We start from the raw sequence: 25,030 nt of genomic DNA, 5'->3' as shown, positions 1-25,030 counted from the left end.
AAAGTGTCGCAGAAATTGCAGTGCCACAGATGCAGCAGTGCAGCAGGTATTTCAGTGTAGCAGGTATAGCAGTGTAGCAGACATAGCAATGTAGATGATACAGCAGTGTAGCAGATACAGCAATGTTGTAGATATGGCAGTGTAGCAGATACAACATTGCAGCAGATACAGCAGTGTAGCAGATATAGCAGTGTAGCATATACAGTAGTGTAGCAGATATAGCAATGTTGCAGATACAGCAGTGTAGCATATATAGCAGTTAGCAGATACAGCATTGCAGCAGATACAGCAGTGTACAGATACAGTAGTGTAGCAGATATAGCAGTGTAGCAGATACAGTAGTGTAGCAGATACAGCAGTGTTGCAGATACAGCAGTGTAGCAGATACAGCATTGCAGCAGATACAGCAGTGTACAGATAAGCAGTGTAGCAGATATAGCAGTGTAGTAGATACAGTATAGAAGATACAGCAGTGTAGCAGGTATAGCAATGTAGCAGATACAGCAGTGCAGCAGATACAGCAGTGTAGCAGATACAGCATTGCAGCAGATACAGCAGTGTACAGATATAGCAGTGTAGCAGATAGAGTAGTGTAGCAGGTACAGCAGTGTAGCAGGTATAGCAGTGTAGCAGATACAGCTGTGTAGCAGATACAGCAGTGTTGCAGATACAGCAGTGTAGCAGATACAGCATTGCAGCAAATACAGCAGTGTACAGATACAGTAGTGTAGCAGATAAAGCAGTGTAGCAGATAGAGTAGTGTAGCAGGTACAGCAGTGTAGCAGGTATAGCAGTGTAGCAGATACAGCAGTGTTGCAGATACAGCAGTGTTGCAGATACAGCAGTGTAGCAGATACAGCAATGCAGCAGATATAACAGTTTAGCCGATACAGCAGTGTAGCTGGAATAGCATTGTAGCCGGAATGGCAGTGTAGCCGGAATAGCAGTGTAGCAGGAATAGCAGTGTAGCCGGAATAGCAGTGTAGCCGGAATAGCAGTGTAGCAGGAATAGCAGTGTAGCAGAGATGGCAGTGTAGCAGATATAGTAGTGTAACAGATATAGTAGTGTAACAGATACAGCAGTATACCAGATTCAGCAGTGCAGCAGATATCGAAATGTAGCAGAAACTGCAGGGCTGCAGATGCAGCGTTGTAGCAGATACAGCAGTGTAGCACATACAGCAATGTAGCGGATATAGCAGTGTATCAGATACAGCTGTGTACCAGATTCAGTAGTGTTGCAGATATAGCAGTGCAGCAGATACAGCAGTGTACAGATATAGCAGTGTAGCAGATATAGCTGTGTTGTAGATACAGCAGTGTAGCAGGCACAGCAATGTAGCAGATGTAACAGTTTAGGTGATACAGCAGTGTACAACCATGCAGCAAGTATAGCAATGTACCAGATTCAGCTGTGTAGCAGATATAGCGGTGTAGCAGATACAGCAGTGTACAGACATAGCAGTGTAGCAGATTTTGCAATGTGGCTGATACAGCAGTGTAGCAGATATAGCAATGTAGCTGATACAGCAGTGTAGTAGATACAGCAGTGTAGCAGATATAGCGATGTAGCTGATACAGCAGTCTAGTAGATATAGCAGTTAGCTGATACAGAAATGTACAGATATAGCAGTGTAGCAGACATAGCAATGTAGCCGAAAGAGCAGTAAAGCAGATATAGCAATGTAGCAGATATAATAGTGTCGCAGATACAGAAGTGTACAGATATAGCAGTGTAGCAGATATAGCAATGTTGCAGATACAGCAATGTAGCAGATACAGCAGTGTAGCAGATACAGCAGTGTAGCAGATACAGCAGTGTAGCAGACATAGCAATGTAGCTGATACAGCAGTGTAGAAGATAAAGCAGTGTAGCAGATATAACAGTGTAGCAGATACAGCAGTGTAGCAGATACAGCAGTGTAGCTGATATAACAATGTAGCAGATATAGCAATGTAGCAGATATAACAGTGTTGCAGACATGGAAATGTGGACATAGATCTATCACCCCCTGAGAAAAAGAACAGGAAGTGACTTCACCACAGGAAATAACATCACCAAAGGAAATAACATCACCAACCCAAAGAAACCCAAACATATAAATAGAAAGCAGGAAGTTTCAGCAGTGCTTCGCAAGAGGTCCACTGAAGATGTTACCCTTGAGGTAATGAAATGTCTGGAAATTAACCATTCAGCTCAGCAACCTACATCCAAAACATCAACCTGAGCTACAAATCTTCTCAAAACGTACTGACATAGCAATGTAGCTGATATAGCAGTGTAGCAGATACAGCAATGTCGCAAATACTGCAGTGTAACAGGTATCGCAATGTAGCAGATATAACAGTGTAACAGATATGGCAGTGTAGCAGATATAGCAGTGTCACAGATACAGCAATGTAGCAGGCACAGCAATTTAGCAGATATAATAGTTTAGCAGATACAGCAGTGTACAGCTGGTCAGCAAGTATAGCAGTGTAACAGGTACAGCAGATATAGCTGTGTAGCAGATATAACAGTGTAGCTGATACAGCAGTGTAGCAGATATTGTGTACCAGATCCAGCAGTGCAGCAAGTATCAGAGTGTAGCAGATACAGCTGTGCTGCAGATACAGTAGTGCAGCAGATACAGTAGTGTATCCATACAGTAGTGCAGCAGACACAGCAGTGTAGCAGATACAGCAGTGTCATACTGAAGGAACCGGCTGTCTCATTCGAGCTGTTGATGGTTCATGTGGTTATAGAATATTTCCTGGCAATATTTGTAATGTCTGTCCAACCTGCTACTCTAGTGAACGAAAACCAACCCACCTGCTTATTCAACCCTTTTCAATATGGGGGATCTTCCTGTGTGGCAGTTGACACATTTCTTTGTCATTCATTGACAAAGCGTTGGTATATTCTATGGATGTGATAAGCCACTACATAAATGCAAGTTCTCTCCTCTCACCCACAGTTTCCATGAGGATAGCCTGTCTGAGGGGAATTGTCAATTTAGCAGTAATTGGTGATGGAAAGATGTTGGCAAAGGCTATGGCAATATAAATATAATGGTTTAAGCACGTGCAGGTGGATTAGTATTCAGTTTAATTTATGGATTTAATTTAAAGTTAATAAAGAGACCAACAGTACTCACTTATATTGTCCAAATAAACCTGACTTGTTTGCCACTTGTTGACGCAATAATGATAAAGGTAGAGAGTTTACCTGATGTTCAGAGCCAAATGGGTGTAGTATTGACTGAGTCATTTGTCAGAAGGATGAATGGATATAAGGATCAATGGACCCTGGAATCAATCGCTGTCGAGATTAATGGGTACAGGGATCAATAGGTGTCCAAATCAATAGGTACAAGGATCAATGACTGGACAGATTAATGGTCCCGATACCTGATGATGGACAGACCAAGAATCATGTAAAATTGCTTGTCAGACCTCAGTATATTGAAAGCAGCAAGTTTTCCGTGATATCAATTCTGAGCATTGCAACAGTGACTATTAAAGTTTGAAAGGACATAACCTGAAGTAAAGTGCTATAGCACATGCCTGTTTTTGTAACTGCCTGTCACCCTGACAGTACCCAGGGTTCGGGTGTGGTCAGGCTGGTCTGTGATACCTTGGTGAGCGGGTGACAGTTGCCTGTGAAACTGTATTCGAGCATGGGGGAGTTAAAAAGCAAAATAAACAAGAAATGGAGATCCTTTAACTGCATTCTTAGCTATATGAGGACAGCATTTTACAGACAGTAGAAATAAAAAGCTCAGAACCATTTTAAATTAGGAAACACAAATATTAAGAGTGGTGTGTGTGCTGTTTGACTCATTTTTATAGTCATAAAGCTACAGTTAAGGGGCTATTGTGGTGCAGTGTCCCACCTCTGTGACAGGAGCATGACTTTACATCCCATTTGCTCCAGAGGTATGTCATGGTATCCCAGGGCAGGTTGATTAGAACTTAGCTGAAAACCAGTTAAACCTGAATTGAGCTCTGCCTGGGTAGCCCCGTACAATAAACACTTACCAAGATGCTGTCTCCATCTTTTCCCGGAGCACTGAAAAGAATGAGTTTGACATCAGTTAGACATTGTATCAGTGATGATCCACCATACCTCAAACACCCACACACCAGCCACCCGTGACAGCTCCATTGCAATTGTTAACAATTTCATTCATCCCTCAAGTGCCCTGGAGGTGATCCTTCAAGTGTTTGCAGGTTGAGAAGATGGGAAAGCTGATGATGAACACTCTGGGGTTTAATTTACTCTGTTTGCTATTTTTAACATGCTCATTAGCATTTTCAAGTAAAAGACTGCCTGAATTGTACAACATTGTTAGCTGCAGCTCTGCAAAAGCCCCGTGCCCATCAAGTGAACATCTCTGTTGGAAGCACTGATTTACAGAGGTGACCTCATTAAGGAGGAGTGCAGACAATATTTCTCAGGCCAGTGTGTTTCCAACACCTGCAACGAACGTATCTCACACAGTAAAATCCAGTCAGAATGCAACTGTCTAGTTATCATGGGGCCTACAGACTGCCTCACCGATCTACAGTCAAATGGTAATCTCTCAGTAAAATGACAGTGGAGTCGGGCTCCTGAGTCTGGGACTCCTCCACTGCATTCGGTTTCCTTTCTTTTCTTTTTTTCTCTTTGCTCATTTCTTTTTCTTTTGTTTTCATTTACTTACCTCTTTGTGAAGAACTCGGTCAAACCCAGCACAGACTCAAGACGGGCAGTGAGTGGGCCCAGCACAGACTCAAGACGGGCAGTGAGTGGGCCCAGCACAGACTCGAGGCGGGTGGTGAGTGGGCCCAGCGCAGACTCGAGGCGGGTGGTGAGTGGGCCCAGCGCAGACTCGAGGCGGGTGGTGAGTGGGCCCAGTGCAGACTCGAGGCGGGTGGTGAGTGGGCCCAGTGCAGACTCGAGGCGGGTGGTGAGTGGGCCCAGTGCAGACTCGAGGCGGGTGGTGAGTGGGCCCAGTGCAGACTTGAGGCGGGTGGTGAGTGGGCCCAGTGCAGACTTGAGGCGGGTGGTGAGTGGGCCCAGCGCAGACTCGAGGCGGGCGGTGAGTGGGCCCAGCGCAGACTCGAGGCGGGCAGTGAATGGGCCCAGCACAGACTCGAGGCGGGTGGTGAGTGGGCCCAGTGCAGACTCGAGGCAGGCAGTGAGTGGGCCCAGCGCAGACTCGAGGCGGGTGGTGAGTGGGCCCAGTGCAGACTCGAGGCGGGCAGTGAGTGGGCCCAGCACAGACTCGAGGCAGGCAGTGAATGGGCCCAGCACAGACTCGAGGCGGGAGGTGAGTGGGCCCAGTGCAGACTCGAGGCAGGCAGTGAGTGGGCCCAGCGCAGACTCGAGGCGGGTGGTGAGTGGGCCCAGCATAGAGTCGAGATGGGCAGTGAGTGGGCCCAGCACAGACTCGAAGCGGGTGGTGAGTGGGCCCAGCGCAGACTCGAGGCGGGTGGTGAGTGGGCCCAGTGCAGACTCGAGGCGGGCAGTGAGTGGGCCCAGCGCAGACTCGAGGCGAGCAGTGAGTGGGCCCAGCACAGATTCGAGGCAGGCAGTGAATGGGCCCAGCACAGACTCGAGGCGGGTGGTGAGTGGGCCCAGTGCAGACTCGAGGCGGGTGGTGAGTGGGCCCAGTGCAGACTCGAGGCGGGCAGTGAGTGGGCCCAGCACAGACCCGAGGCAGGCAGTGATTGGGCCCAGCACAGACTCGAGGCAGGCAGTGAGTACGCCCAGCACAGACTCGAAATGGGCAGTGAGTGGGCCCAGCACAGATGTGAAGTGAGCCCAGTGGCTTCTGTATCGACGAGGTGATCCTAGAACAGACCCATAGTGCGTACAGCGGAGGTGAGTTTGGGTTCCCAGCAGCGTCTGCGTCCAGTGGCAGCTGTCGTGGTAGTGAGTTTGGGCCCAGCATGAGAGCTGGTGGCATCAAGGCGGACTTACGGTGGCGGTGGGGTTGGCTTTGGTGCAGTACCCAGCAGCATCAGTGGTGTCTGCATTGGCAAAATCCAGCGAGGACTCAGTAATGAGGGCATCAGGGGAGGCAAGATGGAACCAAAGAGTGGGCGACTTTCTTTCCAGTGATGGTGTGGCACAAAGGGCCTGTTCCTGGTGACCATGCCCAAGGCCCAGGGTGGACAGGCAGGAGGCTGGAAGAACACAGCAAGCCAGGCAACATCAGCAGGTGGAGAAGTCAGCGTTTTGGGTGTAACCTTTCTTCAGGACTATCCTAAGGAAGGTTTACACCCGAAATGTTGACTTTTCTACCTGCTGCTGCCTGGTTTGCTGTGTTCTTCCAGCCTCCTGCCTGTCTACCTTGGATTCCAGCACCTAATGTTTTTTTGTCTCTGGCCCATGATGGAGCACTTAACAAGTAGAACTGTAAAGTTAGACATTATCTCTTTACTGTTCTGCCTTTGTGTTCTACGTTTTGGTTTATTTTTCTGTGTTTTAAGATGATACCAGACAGTGGCGACACCACACAACACTTTTCATTGTGTTTTGTAACAAAATAGACATGACAATAAGCAGAATAAAATAAAATAAAATGGGCCTCCAAACCTGAATCATGTCTCAACCTGGAGATAAACCGAGCTGGGAGTCAATGGGTACCCAGAGACTCAAGCAGAAATAAGACTGTCAAAATCTACTTGTAATGTTGCTCATCATCCTGATACAGATATCACTGGGTCAAAGTTTTGAAATTCTCTATCTATCACCACTAGAGGGAGCATCACATGCAACTTTACAATTGTAATTGCACCCAAACACAGACAGCACACACTCACCCTTACACTAGCTCTCGGGCTGGTACGCACTCTCACATGCACATCACTACACAGATGCACTCATGCAAATGCGCATACATGTTTACACACCCACAGGTGCATACACAAACTTGTACACACACTTGAACACACTTACGCACCCACACTTGCACATGAACATTTGTACATACACTATGCACACGCCCACCCTCACAATATTCATATACACTCATATTGCAAACCACAAACACAGACACACACACACATAGGCACACACATAGACACACAGCAACACATACACATCAACACACACAGACACACACATAAAGCCACACACAAACGCACACACAACAGCACACACGGACACACAATTGAAGATACACACAAACACACACACACACACACACACACACACACAAGCACACCCCTACTCATACATCGAAGCACCGAATCCTCGCACTGCATTGCAGTCTTGTCTCCTACAATCAGTATTCTGCCCCACTTCATTCCTCATTACCTGCTGCCCTTTTGAGGTCCTCAGCTTTTTTAATGTACGGTTGCACACTCTTATTTTCAGACTTCAGGCTCTTGTTGTCTTCATTGCTTCTCGGTATTTTATGTTGGTTCCTTAATTATTGGAATAAAAAGTTTATTGATGTAGAAAAGGAAGAGAAAGCAAAGATGGAAATGGCAAGGTTTTAATTAAACATTGAACATTGATGCTCTCAGAGAGTTTGATGTAGTGTAGAAATATTACATCAAAGTACAACAGCACTATGTGTCAGCTGAATATTCCATGTAAGGTAACAACCACTTATTCGATTTAATGCAATATCTGAAATGTAAATTACATACAATCGGGACAAGATGAAAATGTCCAAGGACTTTATCTCATAAGAAAATATTAAAGCATTAATAAAAATGATAAGTTCTCCCACTATAATAATGTATAAGAGGAGGGAATGTAATTAGACTTTAAATTCAGGGAGAGCTGTGGAATATATTGACCCCCAGGGCCCATGAATGAAGATGGATCTTCACACCATATCCAATTAACCACTTCAATATAAACCCAATGTCATCCTTTTGAAACATATGTTGCAGGCTTAAAGGAAGAATGTCCAATGACTTTAATATTCATGGCTTGCTCAGTTGTTCCTGATCTGAATCTCTTGTACCCATTTACTAGCTGCGACATCAAATCGATGATACGAACAGATCTTGGTTTCAGGATGAGGATTCAACAGCAACCATATCTTCTTAAGAGGCAAAGTTCATAGAATTCAAATAGGGCAAGGCAATACCTACAACTGTAATAAACTATACCCTACTACTGATATCTTTTATAACTTTGACTATAACAACTATACTATTAAAGCTACAGTGATCACTTTCTCACACAAAGCTTGTCAAATTTAGAACCATCTTCCCAAAAGGCAGTGCCCAATGCCCACACATCAGTTGGAACATTCATGACTGTGGCACGGTGGCTGAGTGGTCAGCGTTGCTACCTCACAGCGCCGGGGTTTGATCCTAGCCTCAGGTGACTGGTGGAGTCGCAGGTAGATAGGATCGTGAAGAAGGCGTTTGGTATGCTTTCCTTTATTGGTCAGTGTATTGAGTACAGGAGTTGGGAGGTCATGTTGCGGCTGTACAGGACATTGGTTAGGCCACTGTTGGAATATTGTGTGCAATTCTGGTCTCTTCCTATCGGAAAGATGTTGTGAAACTTGAAAGGGTTCAGAAAAGATTTACAAGAATGGTGCCAGGGTTGGAGGGTTCGAGCTATAGGGAGAGGTTGAATAGTCTGGGGCTGTTTTCCCTGGAGCGTCGGAGGCTGAAAAGAGACCTTATAGAGGTTTATAAAATCATGAGGGGCATGGATAGGATAAATAGACAAAGTCTTTTCCCTGGGGTGGGGGAGTCTAGAACTAAAGAGCATAGGTTTAGGGTGAGAGGGGAAAGATATAAAAGAGACCTAAGGGGCAACCTTTTCACATAGAGGGTGGTACGTGTATGGAATGAGCTGCCAGAGGATGTGGTGGAGGCTGGTACAATTGCAACATTTAAAAGGCACCTGGATGGGTTTGGAGGGATATGGTCTGGGTGCTGGCAGGTGGAATTGGCACAGTGGCTCAGTGGTTAGACTCACAGCACCATGGCCCAGGTTTGATTCCAGCCTCGGGCAACTGTCTGTGTGGAGTTTGCACATTCTCCCCGTGTCTGTGTGGGTTTCCTCTGGGTGCTCTGGTTTCCTCCCACAGTCACAAAGATGTGCAGGTCAGGTGAATTTGCCATGCTAAATTGCCCGTAGTGTTAGGTGCATCTGGGTAGGTTACTCTTTGGAGGGTTGGTGTGGACTGGTTGGGCCGAAGGGTCTGTTTCCGTGCTGTACATCTCTGTGACTGTTTGGAGTTTGCACATTGTCTCTGTGTCTGCGTGGCCTCCCTCCCACAGTCCATAGATGTGCAGGTCAGGGTGGATTGGCCATGCTAAATACCCATAGGCGTAGGCTAGGTGCATGAGGTAGGGGTAAATACAGGGGAAATGGGTGTGGGTGGGAAACTTGTCAGAGGGTCGGTGTGGACTTGTTGAGCCGAAGGGCCTGTTTCCACACTGTTGGGGTTCTATAATTGACTCTATGATTGAGACCCATAGATTTTTAATGATTTCAAATGATATGGATTGAAGGTGGGATGATGAGAAGCAACACATCAAAGAACAGAGTCATAGAATGGTTACAGCACAATAGGAGTTACGATTAACCAGAAACTCAACTGGACTTGCCACATGTATACAGTGGATACAAGAGCAGGTCAGAGAATATTAGGGTGAGGAACTCACCTCCTGACTCCCTAAAGCCTGTCCACCATCTACAAGAGTGTGATGGAATGTTCCCCACATCCCTGGATAAGTGCAGCTTCAACAACACTCAAGAAGCTTGACACCATCCAGGACAAAGCAGCCCCCTTAACTGGCACCACATCCACAAACATCTACTCCCTCCACCACCGACACTCAGTCGCAGCAGTGTGTACTATCTACAAGCTGCACTGCAGAAAGTCACCAAAGATCCTCAGTCAGCACCTTACAAACCCACGACCACTTCCTTCTGGAAGGACAAGGGCAGCAGATACATGGGAACACCAGCCCCTGAAGGTTCCCCTCCCAGTCACTCACCACCCTGACTTGGAAATGTATCGCCGTTCCTCCACTGTCACGGAGACAAAATCCTGGAATTCCCTCCCTAAAGGCATTGTGGGTCAACCCACAGCACATGGACTGTAGGAGTTCAAGAAGGCAGCTCTCCCCAACCTTCTCAAGGGGCAACTAGGGACTGGTGATAAATGCTGGGCCCAGCCAGCAACACCCACATCCCAGAGGTGAATAAAAAAAAGTTTAACATTTCTGATTCCAGTTCCTTACTTTGAGTTGCTTCTCAACAGCTTGCTGCTTTTGTTTCTGGAGTTTGCTTTCTTGCTTCTCTGCACTGTATCAAAGAAAAAACATCATGAATGGACAATAAATTGCAATTCACACACACATCAGCAGCAGTTCAGTAAATAACCTATATCCCAGGTCATGGATGTTGACAAGACCAACACAAGAGGGATTAATGCTTTAATTCTCAATCTGTGTGGTTGCATTATAAATGCACTTATTTGGCAGCTCATTCCCCTGTCTTAACTCATACTGCTCTTTTGTGGACTGTTTCTTCCTGGGCTGAGAGAGAGAGGAGGGTATTAAAGCAGGTGGGAGTGTGTGATACAGCTGGTACTGTTGGTGCAGGTGGGGAGGTGTCCCCAGTGAGTAAATGGGCAACACTGAGGGCAGGCAGGGTTATAGTGGTGTCAGGGGTTAGGGCAGGTGACGGACAGTGAGAGAAGATGTAGGCGATAGTGAGAGTGAGAGAGTGTGAGTCTTTAATGGAGGCTGGGGACAATAGCAGAGATAGAGAGAGAAGGTGGTGTCACCTACCCTGGTGGGGTGGAGAAGGTTATTAGATATTCCTGAAGGTGACTGAGACTGCACTGATGCTCAGGCATTCTCTGACCAGCCTGGCATGATTTGGAACCCTGGCTTCCCCTGCTCACCTTGGGGGGGGGGGGGGGGGGGGGGGGGGGGAGGGGAGAGGAGGTCTCAGCAGCACCCCCTGTCCAGAGGGAGCTCCGGATCCCTGATCAGCCAGGGAGTCAGCTGTGGCAACTGAGCAAGACCCCTACCCACACTCCCACCCCTACACCCAGCTCACACCCAACCCCACCCTATCCCCACAACCACCTCCACTCCCATCTGCACTCCCCACCCCTCACCCACCTCCACACCTACCCCCATACCCACCCCCAAACCCACACCAACTCTGACCCGTGACGGCATTACACAGAAATTCACAAAGATCCTCAGGCAGCACCTTCTGAACCCACTTCCACTTCCATCTAGAAAGCCAAGGGCAGCAGATACAAGGGAACACCGCCCCCTGCAGGTTCCCCTCCACGCTACTCACCATCCTGACTTGGAAATATATCACTGTTCCTTCAAAGTCATTGGGTCAAAACCTCCCCACCCAACAGCACATTTTCTTCACGTGGATTGCAGCGGTTCAAGAAGGTAGCTCACCACCTCCTTCTCAAGGGCAGTTAGGAATGGTCAGTAAATGCTGACTTAAGTCAATGGCCATATTACATGAATAATTCAAAAATGGTTAAAGTTCTGGCCTTCACTCTCTGGGATTCTCTGAGGCAGCATTCATTGAGTCAGATGAAGGGCTTTTGCCCGAAACATTGATTTTCCTGCTCCTCGGATGCTGCCTGACCTGCTGTGCTTTTCCAGCACCACTCTAATCTAAACTCAGGGAGTCATACAGCATGGAAACAGATCCATCAGCCCAACTTGTCCATGCCGACCAATTTACCCAAACTAAACACCTGCCTGTGTTCAACCTATATCCTTTCAAACCTTTCCTATTCACACACTTATCCAAAGCCTTCTTAATGTTGTAACTGCGTGTATCTACCACTTCCTCTGGCAGCTCATTCCACATCAGGGCCACCCCCGTGTGAAAAAAGTTACCTCTCGGGTCCTTCCTAAAATCTTTCATTTATCACCTTAAAAATATGCCTCCTAGTTTTGAACTCGCCCATCCTAGGGAAAAGACCCTGGCTGTTCACCTTATCTATGTGCCTCATGATTTTATACACCTCTTTAAGGTCACCCCTCGACCGACATAAGATTGTGGCTCATTGGCAGTTGAGAGTGTGTTGCTGGAAAAGCACAGCAGATCAGGCAGCATCCAAGAAGCAGAAGAAGTGACGTCTCAGGTCGGATTGAAGGGCTTTTGCCTGAAACGTCGATTTTCCTGCTCCTCGGATGCTGCTTGACCTGCTGTGCTTTTCCAGCAACACGCTCTCAACTCTGATCTCCCACATCTGCAGACCTCACTGTCTCTCTGTAACTCATTTGTAGTGGAGACCCACTACCTGGTAATCTTAGCATACCTTTTCAACATTAAACATTCACATATATTGTGGCATAGATCAGCTTTTTTTAAAAAACTCAAGTTTTAAACTAAAATTGTAATTAAAAAATGATTCAAACCCATGCTTTCTGACTGACCAATGGGAATGTTGCCACAGAACAGCAATCTTGCTCCAACATTTGCAAAGGCTCATTGTGCTGTCTATCTCTTAGTGAGGAGTCCAGTTTCTACAAGTGAGCAAGAATATCCAATCCATCCATCACTGTTAAGAACTGTCTCTGGTTACTCCTAACCCTTATGCGATTGGGATATGGAACGATGGGCCAATACTTGCTTTCGTTACCACAACCAACTATCTGCAAGCACCTGCTCAGAAATCAGATTCTCAGAAGCTGCAAATTTCAGCATTTTTGTTCGTAGGTCATTAATTATAGAGAGCGAAAAAGTCATTCTCTGATTTATCATTCGAATGGCAAAGAAACACCAAGGAGCCATCAGAACCAACAGGTGGTGCTGTTACCCTACCTTTGAAGAGTAGAACTGTAATCCCAGTCAATAACAAAATGAAGAGGCTGATGCCAACAACACTTGTGCTACTGATTAACGCCTGTAGATCCAAACTTGTGTTGCCTGCTGGGGGTACAGAAAATAAAACAAACAAATCAGATAAAAGTGCCAATCACTTGCCCGTAAGAACTGTCAAGTGTGAGTGCTGCCTGACTTTGTGAAAATAATAATGTCCAGATATCGGAGGAACTGAAATTTAAAAACAGAGGCTATGAGAAATATAGAGTTGGTCCCATTTCTAAAGTGGAGGATCTTTTAAGTGTTATATAGAAATGGAGAAAATAGAAGCTGGAGTAGGCCATTCAGCCCTTCGGGCCTACTCTACCACTCAATATGATTGTAGCTGATCATCCAACTCCACCCCCTATTCCTGCTTTCTCTCTGTACCCTATGATCTCTATAAGAATTAGATCTAACTCCTTCTTGAAAACATCTAATATTTTGTCCTCTGGCAGAGAATTCCCCAGGCTCTTCACTCCCTGGGTGAAGAAACCTCTCCTCATCCCAGTCCGAAATGGCCAACCCAGTATCCTCAAAGTGTGAGGCCTGATCCTGTTACACTGGCCCGTTGGTAACACACTCTAATGCCACAGGGGTTGTAGATTCTGTTTCCCTTGCCACAGTGAGACCTGAACATATTCTACATGAACATATTAATGAACTGCTGCATTATCAGATATACAGATTGTGATTAGTAGGTGGGGGATTGGTTAGTGTGGATGGCTGGTTTGTGATTAGTAGGGAAGATTGGTTAGTGTGGATGGCTGGTTTGTGATTAGTGGGGGGGGGATTGGTTAGTGGGGATGGCTGGTTTGTGATTAGTGGGGGGGGATTGGTTAGTCTGGATGGCTGGTTTGTGATTAGTAGGGGGGGATTGGTTAGTGTGGATGACCGGTTTGTGATTAGTAGGGGAGATTGGTTAGTGTTAATGGCTGGTTTGTGATTAGTGGGGGGGGAATTGGTTAGTGTGGATGGCTGGTTTGTGATTAGTAGGGGGGGGAATTGGTTTGTGTGGATGGCTGGTTTGTGATTAGTGGGGAGATTGGTTAGTGTGGATGGCTGGTTTGTGATTAGTAGGGGAAATTGGTTAGTGTGGATGACCGGTTTGTGATTAGTAGGGGGGGGATTGGTTAGTGTGGATGGCTGGTTTGTGATTAGTAGGGGGGGATTTGGTTAGTGTGGATGACCGGTTTGTGATTAGTAGGGGAGATTGGTGAGAGTGGATGGCTGGTTTGTGATTATTAGGGGGGAGATTGGTTAGTGTGGATGGCTGGTTTGTGATTAGTAGGGGGGGATTTGGTTTGTGTGGATGGCTGGTTTGTGATTAGTGGGGAGATTGGTTAGTGTGGATGGCTGGTTTGTGATTAGTAGGGGAAATTGGTTAGTGTGGATGACCGGTTTGTGATTAGTAGGGGGGGGGGATTGGTTAGTGTGGATGGCTGGTTTGTGATTAGTAGGGGGGGGATTTGGTTAGTGTGGATGACCGGTTTGTGATTAGTGGGGGGATTGGTTAGTGTGGATGACCAGTTTGTGATTAGTAGGGGGGGATTGGTAGTGTGGATGGCTGGTTTGTGATGCAGCATGATATGTATGGTATGGTATGGGTTCAGTCCCCACACCGGCTGGGGTACCATGAAGGAATATCCTTCTAAACTTCTCTTCTCGCTTGAGGTACGATGACCCTCAGTATAAACCTATACCTGTGATTTCTTTTTCTCTCTCTCTCTCTCTCAAATGAAGCGATCAGCCACCTCGTCTGACAGGACTATGGCAATTTTATATGCTGATTGTTCAATTATTTTGAACATTTAAATGCTTTGCATGTGGGGAAGAAGGCCTTGATGAAGGAACAGAGGGCATTGTCGCTATGTTTATGGATGACACCAAGATAGAAGGAGGGACAGGTAGCGTTGAGGAAGCAGGGATACTACAGAAGGACTTGGACAGGCTGGAAGAGTGGGCACAGAAGTGGCAGATGGAATACAAAGTGGGAAGGTAATAGGTTTTAGTAATTTTGCAGGAAGATTAGAGGCATAGACTATTTTCTAAATTGGGAAAGGCTTTGGAAATGTGAAGCACAAAGGGACTTGGGAGTCCAAGTTCAGGATTCTCTTAAGACTAACATGTTGGTTCAGTTGGCAGTTAAGAAGGAAAATGCAATGTTATATTTATTTCAAGACAGCTAGAAAACAAGAGGTGGGATGTACTGCTGAGGCTGTATAAGGCTCTGGTTAGACTGTATTTGGAATATTGTGAGCGTCACATCTAAGGAAGGAAATGTTGGTGTTGGAGGGGGATCCAGACAAAATTGACAAGGATGATCCTGGGTACAAAGAGCTTGTCATTGTGGATCGGCGAGGACTCTGGGTGTGTATGCGATGGAGTTTAGAAGGATGAGAGGGGGAATCTGATTGAAACTTATAGAATATCGAGAGACCTGGATTCAGTGAACTTGGAGAAATGTTGACATTAGTAAGAGAGAATAGGAGCCGAGGACACAGCCTCAGAATGAACGGACCACGCTTTAGAACTGAGATGAGGAGGAATTTTTTCAGATAGAGGGTGGGGAATCTGCGGAAGTCATTGCTGCAGAGAGTTGTGAGGCCCCGTCATTGAATATATTTAAGACATAGATAAGTTCTTGACTGGTAAGAGGGTCGGGGTTATGGGGAGAAGGCAGGAGTATGAGGTTGCAAAACATATCAACCATAATCATATGGAGGAGCAGATTCAATGGGCCGAATGGCCTAATTCCATACCTATGTCTTAGATTTTTGATAAATTGACCAGGGATGTTAAGTCTGTATTCCTCTTCACTGGTGCTGCCTGACCTGCCACGGATTTCCTGTAGTTTCTGTTTTCATTTCAGATTTTCAGCATTGACGTAGTATGCTTTTGTTTTTTAGTCAAGACTGTATTATGTGACAAAGCTTATGGAACACAGAGGTCTCATTGGAAACAGTTTGGGAATCATAAGATTGCTAACTGTCCAAGTTTCATTGAGAGTCTGCAGGAAGGGAAGATCTTACTTTGTATTTCTCTTTGCCAAGTTGTACAGATATTGCAGTTGGACGAGAAGATGCTGTTTGATAGGCAGTGAAGAATAATGTTTGATTCCCATCGGCACAGGATTAGACAGAAAGATGGGTATGTCCCAATTAATGGCTGAAGCATAGCATCTCACCAAATGATGAAGCCTCCAGGGATACACTTAATCCCAGTTGGTAACCCTAAACAAAAATGGTAACACTGTACTTAACAAATATCAAATCATACAGCACCAGGTTATAGTCCAACAGGTTTAATTGGAAGCACTAGCTTTCAGAGTGCCATTCCTTCAAGGACTATTACCTGGTGTTGTGTGATTTTTAACTTTGTACACCCCAGTCCAACACCGGCATCTCCAAATCTTAACAAATATAGCAATCAAACTGTTAACATTCATTTCTCGTGCTTAATTGGATTTAATCACAAAATCACAGTGTCTGAGCAGTTGATAGATTTGATTTGATCTGATTTATTATTGTCACAAGTACCAAGATACAGTGAAAAAGTATTGTTTTGTCTGCCAACCAGACAAATCATACCTTACTTAAGTACATCAGGGTAATAGAACAGAATGCAGAGTATAATGTTACAGCTACAGAGAAAGATCAACTTTAATATATGAGTGCTCCGTTCATCAGTCTGATAACAGTGGGAAAGAAACTGCTCTTGAGTCTGTTGGTACATGTTTTGTATCTTCTACCAGATGGAAGAGGGTGGAAGGACATATAATTGGGGTGGAAGGGGTCTTTGGTGATGTTGGTTGCTTTCCTGAGGCAGTGGGAAATATAGATGGAGTCAGTGGATGGAAGGCTGGTTTGTGTGATGGACTGGGCTGTGTTCACAACCCTCTGTAATTTCTTGCAGTCTTGGGCAGAGCAGTTGCCATAACATGTACCTCGAATGCTCTTAATGAAAAGTGGAATGGGAAACACTCTGCAGTAGATCCAGCGATAATGTGAGTGATCATGACCCACATATCAAAATCTAAACAACCAGATTGAGTACATGGGTAATATATGTTGCAGAAAGGACCAACAGATAGATAGGTGTCATGATGTGCAGCAAAAGCTGTTGATGAATTAATAATTGGTTAAATATTTGGGATGATGGCCAAAGAGCACAATGGGGAAAAGAAGAGTGGAAAAGAAGAGGATCCAGTGAAGTAGTAACAGTCAGTGCAGAAGTGACTCTTGAGTCTCAAAGTGTTCACAAACTGGAAGAAGACTTTACAACTGTTCAAAGGACAAGCTCACAGTAGGAGTCTCTTACAGACAGCAAAGGCAAAGCAGAGGTTTGTAGCTTTGATGTGGAAATAAATTCAGACAAATCAGAACTAGTCTGGATATTTTTATGAAATTCTGGTGGCTACAAGCACACTTGAGGATAATCGACTAAGTAAGACAAAATGTAAGTCAGATCGTTAGAAATTATATTGATGTAACATTTAAGTTTAGCTTTGCTGCAAAGATGGACAAATGTTGGACATATTCTTGTAGATCGAATGTGGTTGACAATTCAGGCTTATGAGGAGCTCACTGGGTGATACAGATTTTAAGCTGAACTCTCCCACTTCCGCAAGAGCTGGATGATAATCTGAATTAATTTTCGTGACCATGTATTCCTGGGAGAGTGGGTCAGTTGGTGTAACAGTCACATTTCTGCCAGACAATTCTTTTGTGAGAGAATTGCTTTGGGATCCACTCAAAGAAGAAGGAAAACTATAGAAACTGAGTAAATGAGCAGGTTCAATGGGCCGAGTGGCCTGGTTCTCCTCCCACATCCTGAGTCTTACACACGATGTCTGATGGTATCTATGGACCGAATAAGGCCACCAAGTTTATGGTATTTTTCAGTGAGATCTGCTTTGATGAAAATAGACTGAGTTCAACTAAGATCAGACATTGCAATGTATATTTGGGATCATAGTGGAAAGCCTTTTGGCATCCTCAAGATACCCACTGATTTTTCATGGAATTTGAGAATTGTGTTATTAACATACATTAGAAAACCATTTAAAATTGGGAATCATACTTGTGTAGCTTTTGAATGTATTTATTTAGATATAAAGAAAAGTTGGCCTGGAATAATTTTAAATCAGCAATTCTACTCAGAGCATGTTGGTAAGATAATTCGCCATAGTCTTACCAGATCATAATTAGAAGTCACACGATACCAGGTTATAGTCCAACAGGTCTATTTGAAAGCACACGCTTTCAGAGTGCTGCTCCTTGATCAGGTGAAGTCCACTTTTCAAACAAACCTATTGGACTATAACCTGGTGCCGTGTGAGTTCTGACTTATTCCACCCAAGTCGAACACTGGCACCTCCACATATGGGTATTGGGTCATAGGTCTACTCCCTTATCAGACAGAGAAAATTGGTGATGGTTTAACCTGAGGATTACAACAACTCAGGTAAGTGGAGAGGTGAGAATCATAGAATACGGAAGAGACATTTTGGTCCATCCTGCCAAAGATCATCCGACCTCTTTCCCGCACCTTGAACGTTATGACACTTCGGCTCATTCAAGTATTTTTTAAAGGTTGAGAAGGAGCTGGCATGGGAATTGAACACATACTGTCAACAGCACATCACATTGCAAACCAGTCAACTGAACTAACCAACCCATCACTCACAGCCTGGTTAACCGTGCTGGGTCATCTCAGAAAGCTGCCCTTCCATCTAAGGAAGATTCAGAGCAATTGTTCAACTTAACCAGTCAGCTAAATGGGTGTACACTCAGACTCAGCCAGGCAATAGTTGAGATGGGTCAGAGTTATAGATTTTGATCTAACACTTCAAAGTAGGGAATCTTTTAAGGACAAAGAAAACAAGATGAGAATTAAATCTGACTAAGTTCCCAGCCTTAGTTGATCCAAAGAGCACAGAGGTAGTTATCTTTAATAACATGGTTGAAGGGCAAAAGCCCTTCATTAGGAATGAAGGGCTTTTGCCCGAAACGTTGATTTCGAAGCTACTTGGATGCTGCCTGAACTGCTGTGCTCTTCCAGCACCACTAATCCAGAATCTTTAATAACACTTCACATGCTAATGCTCCTGGTGCACATTTTAATCAAGATGGTTTCACAATATTTCTTATGGTGAAGAATAGAAATTGCTGTCCTTTAACTTGGGAAGCTAAGAACATTAAAATTGTTTCATAAAGTATCCTGGCTGTGATACATTTTCTCTTGTGAAGGCAATGCTTATAAGACTCTACCTTGTAGATTAGTGACATCCCATACAATGGGAATACTGACGATAGTATATCCATTGAATGTAGTCTCAATAATTGTTCATTTTGGGATAATGTGTGCACTACAAAAAATATGAGTAAGTAAAACTTACAGATTGACATTACTATCTGAAACAAATCCAGAAAAGAAAGGTAATGTCTAATACTAAATGTGTAGCTTCAAAGTATCAACCATCTGAATAATTTATTAAAAGGAACATGTCTATAAAGGTACACACGCGGGTCCAGGAGAGTCATAGAGATGTACGTAGAGTTGTACAGCAACTCCAACCCGTCCATGTCGACCAGATATCCCAACCCAATCTAGTCTCACCTGCCAGCACCCGGCCCATATCCCTCCAAACCCTTCCTATTCATATACCCATCCAAATGCCTCTTAAATGTTGCAATTGTACCAGCCTCCACCACATTCTCTGGCAGCTCATTCCATACACGTACCACCCTCTGTGTGAAAAAGTTGCCCCTTAGGTCTTTTTTATATCTTTCCCCTCTCACCCTAAACCTATGCCCCCTCGTTCTGGACTCCCCCACCCCAGGGAAAAGACTTTGTCTATTTATCCTATCCGTGCCCCTCATAATTTTGTAAGCTCTATAAGGTCACCCCTCAGCCTCCAACGCTCCAGGGAAAACAGCCCCAGCCTGTTCAGCCTCTCCCTGTAGCTCAAGTCCTCCAACCCTGGCAACATCCTTGTAAATCTTTTCTGAACCCTTTCAAGCTTCACAACATCTTTCCGATAGGAAGGAGACCAGAATTGCACACAATATTCTAACAGTGGCCTAACCAATGTCCTGTACAGCTGCAACATGACCTCCCAACTCCTGGACTCAATATTACACAGAGATTGAAGTCTTTAGTGCTGCTGCCAAAGTTTCATTGGAACATGTAGAGTCTAAAAGTCTGGAGCAGAGGCCAGCGCGGGGGAAGCGAGTCCTGGAGATTACCTTTGAGTAGCTGAGGGCCAGTGTGGAGTGGATTGGAGGCTTGGAGCGGAGCGGGGATGGTTGTTGGACTGAGGTTGGGCCCAAATGATCAGATCACATATGGAAGCCCCTGTGCTGAGCTACTGCAATGTAATGTTTGTTGTGATTTGTTTATCTGCCTGTAATGTCTATCCCTTTAACTATGTCATATTTCTAACTTAAACTATGAATCACTATAAAGTAATGTAACTACGTTTGTTCTTTATTCCTTTTGTTGCATCTAAGATTTGTACTGAGGTACTTTGTAAGATGGCGCCATCGGAAGTGACATTGTAAACATTTCGCCATGTACCTGTACTTCTGTACTTGAGTACATGTGGCAGTGAAGGATATTCTAATTCTAAGCTTGTTTAAAGAGAAGGAAAGGAGCTTGGATTCCGTATTAATTAAGTGTTAATTGCATTCAGAAGGTGGTTATTAATTGGCACCCAGGATCATAAAATACTGGAAGAATTTGTGTGTTGGTGGGGAGCTGTTGAGTGCCTGGTAACCAAGCTGCCTCTCTGAATATAAACTTGTAAATGATTCAACATCAGATTCCAAGATCGTTTCCTTCACCACTTGGCTTCCTGGACTTTGACATCCTGTTCTTCTCCAGATTGCTGCTCCACCATTTAACATCCACCTGAGAGAGCAGACCCCTCTGCCTGTTTGTGTGGATGTAAAAGGTCCTTTGACAATATTCAGAAGAATTGGCATTCTCATGACCAACAAAAGCATTGCTTGGTTGCTGTCACTGGGGTCTTCCTGCATACAAATGGACTACTGCATTTACTTACAAAGTAACAATGACTTCAAGTCATTGTAAAACAACCCATTGATTAGGAAGCACTTCAAAGTACCCAGGGAATAAGGAGAGTGCTATTTAAATGCAAGATCCTTTGATCAAGTTCATAATGTTTTGAATGTGCCTCTTCTTAGCAAAAGATTGGTTGGAGTTTTCCACCTGATGTGCGAACTCTATCTCACCCTCTTAGCCACAGAATGGCTCCTGTTCTTATCCATTTTGCTGCAATGGGACAAGACGGTAATAGTTAACTAAACCAATTTGACTGTTTGCTCAAACAAAATGAATATTTCATGCAGAATGTTAACTCACAGGTTTGTCAATCCATTCATCTTTTCTACCACATTTTACCAGAGTTTATAACACCGCCATTAAAATAGTAGACAAAGAAATTTAACTTGCATGAGTTGGCATGGTAACACCATTAGGTCTTTTTGCCCTTTAAATGTCTGTGAAGTATGACGAAGTGTTATTGAGTGAAGAAAACATCCACTAAGGGAAATGAATTCCTTGTCAAAAAACCCTGTCAATGTTTAAAACATACTCATTGTAAAGCAGTTAATGTATTAGGAGTCATTGAGTGCTGTGATGATTTAGTTTACAGCAAAAATATCTCTATCATTAAAGGGGATTGAGTGAAACCCATTAAATTATAGAGCCATCAGTTTAACATCTGTTATGGGGCAATTAGCAGAATATATTATGGGCAGAGTGACTGAGCACAGAGTAAGATGATTAGAATGGAATTCTTATTGATTGTTGGGATAGGCTTCAGAGGTTGAATAGCCTGTTCCTGTCCCTATGTTCCTAAAGAAAGCTAACATGGCATTGTGAAGAACAGATTGTGTCTGGAGGTACTGATTATATTTCTTTGAGGCAGTAACTAAAGTATGAGACCGGGGAATTACAATAAATGTGGTTGAGATGGGCCTCCAGAAGATGTGTGAAAATATTTTACAGAACAGATGGCTAGCTAAAGATAAGGTCTGTGGATTTGAAGGTAAGTTATTGATCTGACCAAATTAAAAGTTGAAGAACTTGAATTGGGATAATGGAAATTGGAAGGAAAGAACTGACAGTGTTCCATCAACAATTCACTGATTTATTCATGACCTTGTCAGTGAAATGGAGAACCATCCCTCCAATGTCCAAGAAACTGAGGGCTTTGGCAGAATGGTCCAGCAGATTGAGATGATCTGTGATCTGATCCTAACCCCTCTCTGCAATATGAGATATCCTCGGGACCCAAGCTCCTCATACTTTTATCATATTCCCTCAGTGTGGTGGAGGGATTTACTGATTGATTAGCAATCTGCTTGACCTCATTTTGGCACATTGTCGAGTATCTGAGGTGGGACCTGAACTTGGACCTCCTTGACCACAGGAATGGACATTACAAGCAACAGATCTCCAGTGTTAGGCAGGGTAATAATCTCACCAGTTGCCCTGTTGCCTTGGTAGCTGCTCCCCTGAAATTGTGATTAAAATTGCACTCATGTGGTATAATCACCATTGAAAATAATCTATGCTTAAAATATTCCAGAAGATTTAATTTTATTTAACCCTATTGTTTTAGGTCAGAAATATAAAGTGAACTTGGATGCTGAAGTTGAAAGGAGAGAGAGAAATCTGGAAAGTAAGCACACTGTATGTCTGGAGACCTTTCACCACTGCAGGACATTCAACATAGCTTATTGTAAGTGAAGTCACCTTTGTAATACAGGAATTATGGTGACCAATTTGTGCACAGTAGGTTCCAGCAGCTAACAATGGGCCAAAGCTCAAAATATTTCGTTTAGTGACATTGGCCGTGGCAGAAATCTTGGTGTGAGACATTGGGTGGATTCTCTTGCCTTTGGAAACAGTGATGTGGGATCATCTAAAAGGACAGACAGGGTCCACGATCAATGTTGTATTTGAAAGACTGAACCTCCGACAGTGCAGCACTCTCTTGGTGAAAGAGGCAGTCTAAACTGCACTGGAATATAAAACCAATCAATTTTCATTTCAGATGAAGTGAATATAAAGTCATTTTAACTTTGTGGACAGTGTAAAAGAGACAATATTGATTCAGCTGTGCCTCTTTCATTTCCATGTTGATCATGGGAAGATGTGAATTGATTGACTGATCTGACATCACTCATTTGACATCAGCTTAAACTTGTCAAGGTCAAAGTGACCCCTCACGGGTGAAACTTGGAGCTTCAGAAGAGTTGGAGGGGTAGGTTTGTGTTTGAATCTTCTGTCTTTGTTTTGAAAGCGAACCTATCTATCCTGTTTATAAATGTCTACAGACCTGTGGCAAATGGAACAGCATTTTCCAAGTAACATAACCCACACTCTCTTTTTCCTTCCTTTGTGGGAAGTATTTAGCTTATGACTTCTGCAGGTTAAAATAATATACCCAGTTGTCATCAATTGACAGGCAGTATAGCTGTCAGGAAATGGTACCTACAGGGCTAGAAACCTTCATGTTTAGAGTAAGATTTAAAAAAAACCTTGAAGGCTTACCCGAAGGAGTCAGCTTAACCTCATCACTCCACGTTTCAAATAAACGTCCTCTCACATTGTTGGTGACACCACATTCATAGGTAACACTTTGGTTCTGAGCTAAGCTGTGGAGTGTAAGGTTTTGAAAGCTTTCATTTTGCCTGCTGGGTTGGACGAGCACCTTGTCCTTCCTCCAGCGATACTGAGTGGTCTTCAGAACACCAGGCACTTTGCAAAAAAGGTGGACGGGCTGCCCATCTTCAATGGTGTTTGCTGGAGGTTCCACAATAACGACAGGCTTGGGAGGACGTTCTGTTGAGAAAAGGAAAAAATGACTATTTGATCAACTGACAGCAAAGACCTAAAGACCCTCAGATTCTGGTAGAAGTGCTGAATCTGCCATCAGTGCTCATTCACTCATATGGTCAGCATGTCTGAAACACACAATGTAAAATAGGTTTGTTTTCAATCTTGAAACTAAAGTGAAAGTCATGGCTCAGTGGTTAGCATTGCTGCCTCACAGTGCCAGGGACCTGTATTCGATTCCAACCTCGGGTGACTATGTGCAGTTTGCGTGTTTTCCCCGTGTCTGTGAGGTTTTGCTTTGGCTTCCTCCCACAGTCCAAAGGTGTGCAGGTTGGGTGGATTGGCCATGCTAGATGGCCCATAGAGTCTGGGTATAAGCAGGCTAGACAGGTTAGGCATGGGAAATGCAGGGTTAGAGGGGTTGGGTGGGATGCTGTTTGGAGGGTAAGTGCAGACTTGATGGGCTGAATGGTGTCTTTCTGTACCTCAGGGATTCTATCCCAAAATGATAGATAAAATGACATGGATGAAGCACATTGGATGGAGAAAACCAGTTTTCTCCTGGACTTTCTTATCATTTCCCATTCCCACAACGAATAACGACATCTCTGTTTGACAACTCTTGGTGGGAAAATGAACTGGTGATGCCCATTGGGTGTTTATTAAAACTCTCCGTTATTCACATGTGAGCTGTGACTTAATGTCAGTGACTTCAGTTTTCCATCTTCCTCCTTCCCTGTGCCCAGTGTAAACACCAAACGTGTTGAATTTTTCTGCGGAACTTGGCAGATGAGTGCAGCTCTATGCTGACTGCAAGCCTCTGGAGGTTGCTCAGTGGGAGTTAGGTGTTTGGTTACATTTGTTGAATAGGCTCAGGCTGTTTTCCTTGGACCAGTGAAGGCGGAAGGGGGATATAATTTCGGTGTTTAAGATTATGAGGGACATAGACAGTGTGGACCGAAAGCAGCTGTTTCCCTTAGTGGAGGGTCAACAACAGGGGAGCATAATATTAAGGTGAAAAGCAGGAGGTTTAGAAGGTATTAAAGAAAAAGCATTTTCAATCAAAGAGTGACAGAGGTGGCACTGCCTGGGAGTGTAATTGAGAAGGGGAACCTCACAATCTTCAAAAAGTACTTAGATGAGCACTTGAACTATCATAACATTCAAGACAATAGGCCTAATGCAGTAAAGATGAATTAGTGTAGGTGGGTCAGCACAGACTCAATGGGCTGAGTGGCCTTTTCTATGCTGTGTGACGCTGACTCCAAATCCTCAACTCTCCAATTCTGGGAGAGAGTCCCTGCAGACTAAGTGAGGGTTGGCTTTCTTGAGGTGAGCAGTTGGTCT

The 25,030-nt window shown here is 44.4% G+C and overlaps 1 protein-coding gene across 2 annotated transcripts in view; it reads right to left on the bottom strand.

The window, feature by feature from the left end:
- The window catches only part of LOC140463300 (uncharacterized), an 88,100-nt gene that overhangs the window by 31,949 nt on the left and 31,121 nt on the right, over positions 1-25,030 (bottom strand). Inside the window, exons 4-8 of one of the 2 annotated variants that reach the window (XM_072557068.1) lie at positions 23,399-23,689; positions 12,773-12,880; positions 10,198-10,261; positions 7,289-7,398; positions 4,021-4,051 (exon numbers count right to left, since the gene is read on the bottom strand). In XM_072557068.1, the coding sequence (XP_072413169.1) occupies positions 4,021-4,051; positions 7,289-7,398; positions 10,198-10,261; positions 12,773-12,880; positions 23,399-23,689 (604 nt within the window). The remainder of the gene's footprint in view (positions 1-4,020; positions 4,052-7,288; positions 7,399-10,197; positions 10,262-12,772; positions 12,881-23,398; positions 23,690-25,030) is intronic. The other variant, XM_072557069.1, reaches the window with a different exon arrangement.

The sequence above is a fragment of the Chiloscyllium punctatum genome, chromosome 38, assembly GCF_047496795.1.
Source record: "Chiloscyllium punctatum isolate Juve2018m chromosome 38, sChiPun1.3, whole genome shotgun sequence".
Taxonomy (NCBI): Eukaryota; Metazoa; Chordata; class Chondrichthyes; order Orectolobiformes; family Hemiscylliidae; genus Chiloscyllium; species Chiloscyllium punctatum.
This window is presented reverse-complemented; position numbering and strand designations above follow the sequence as displayed.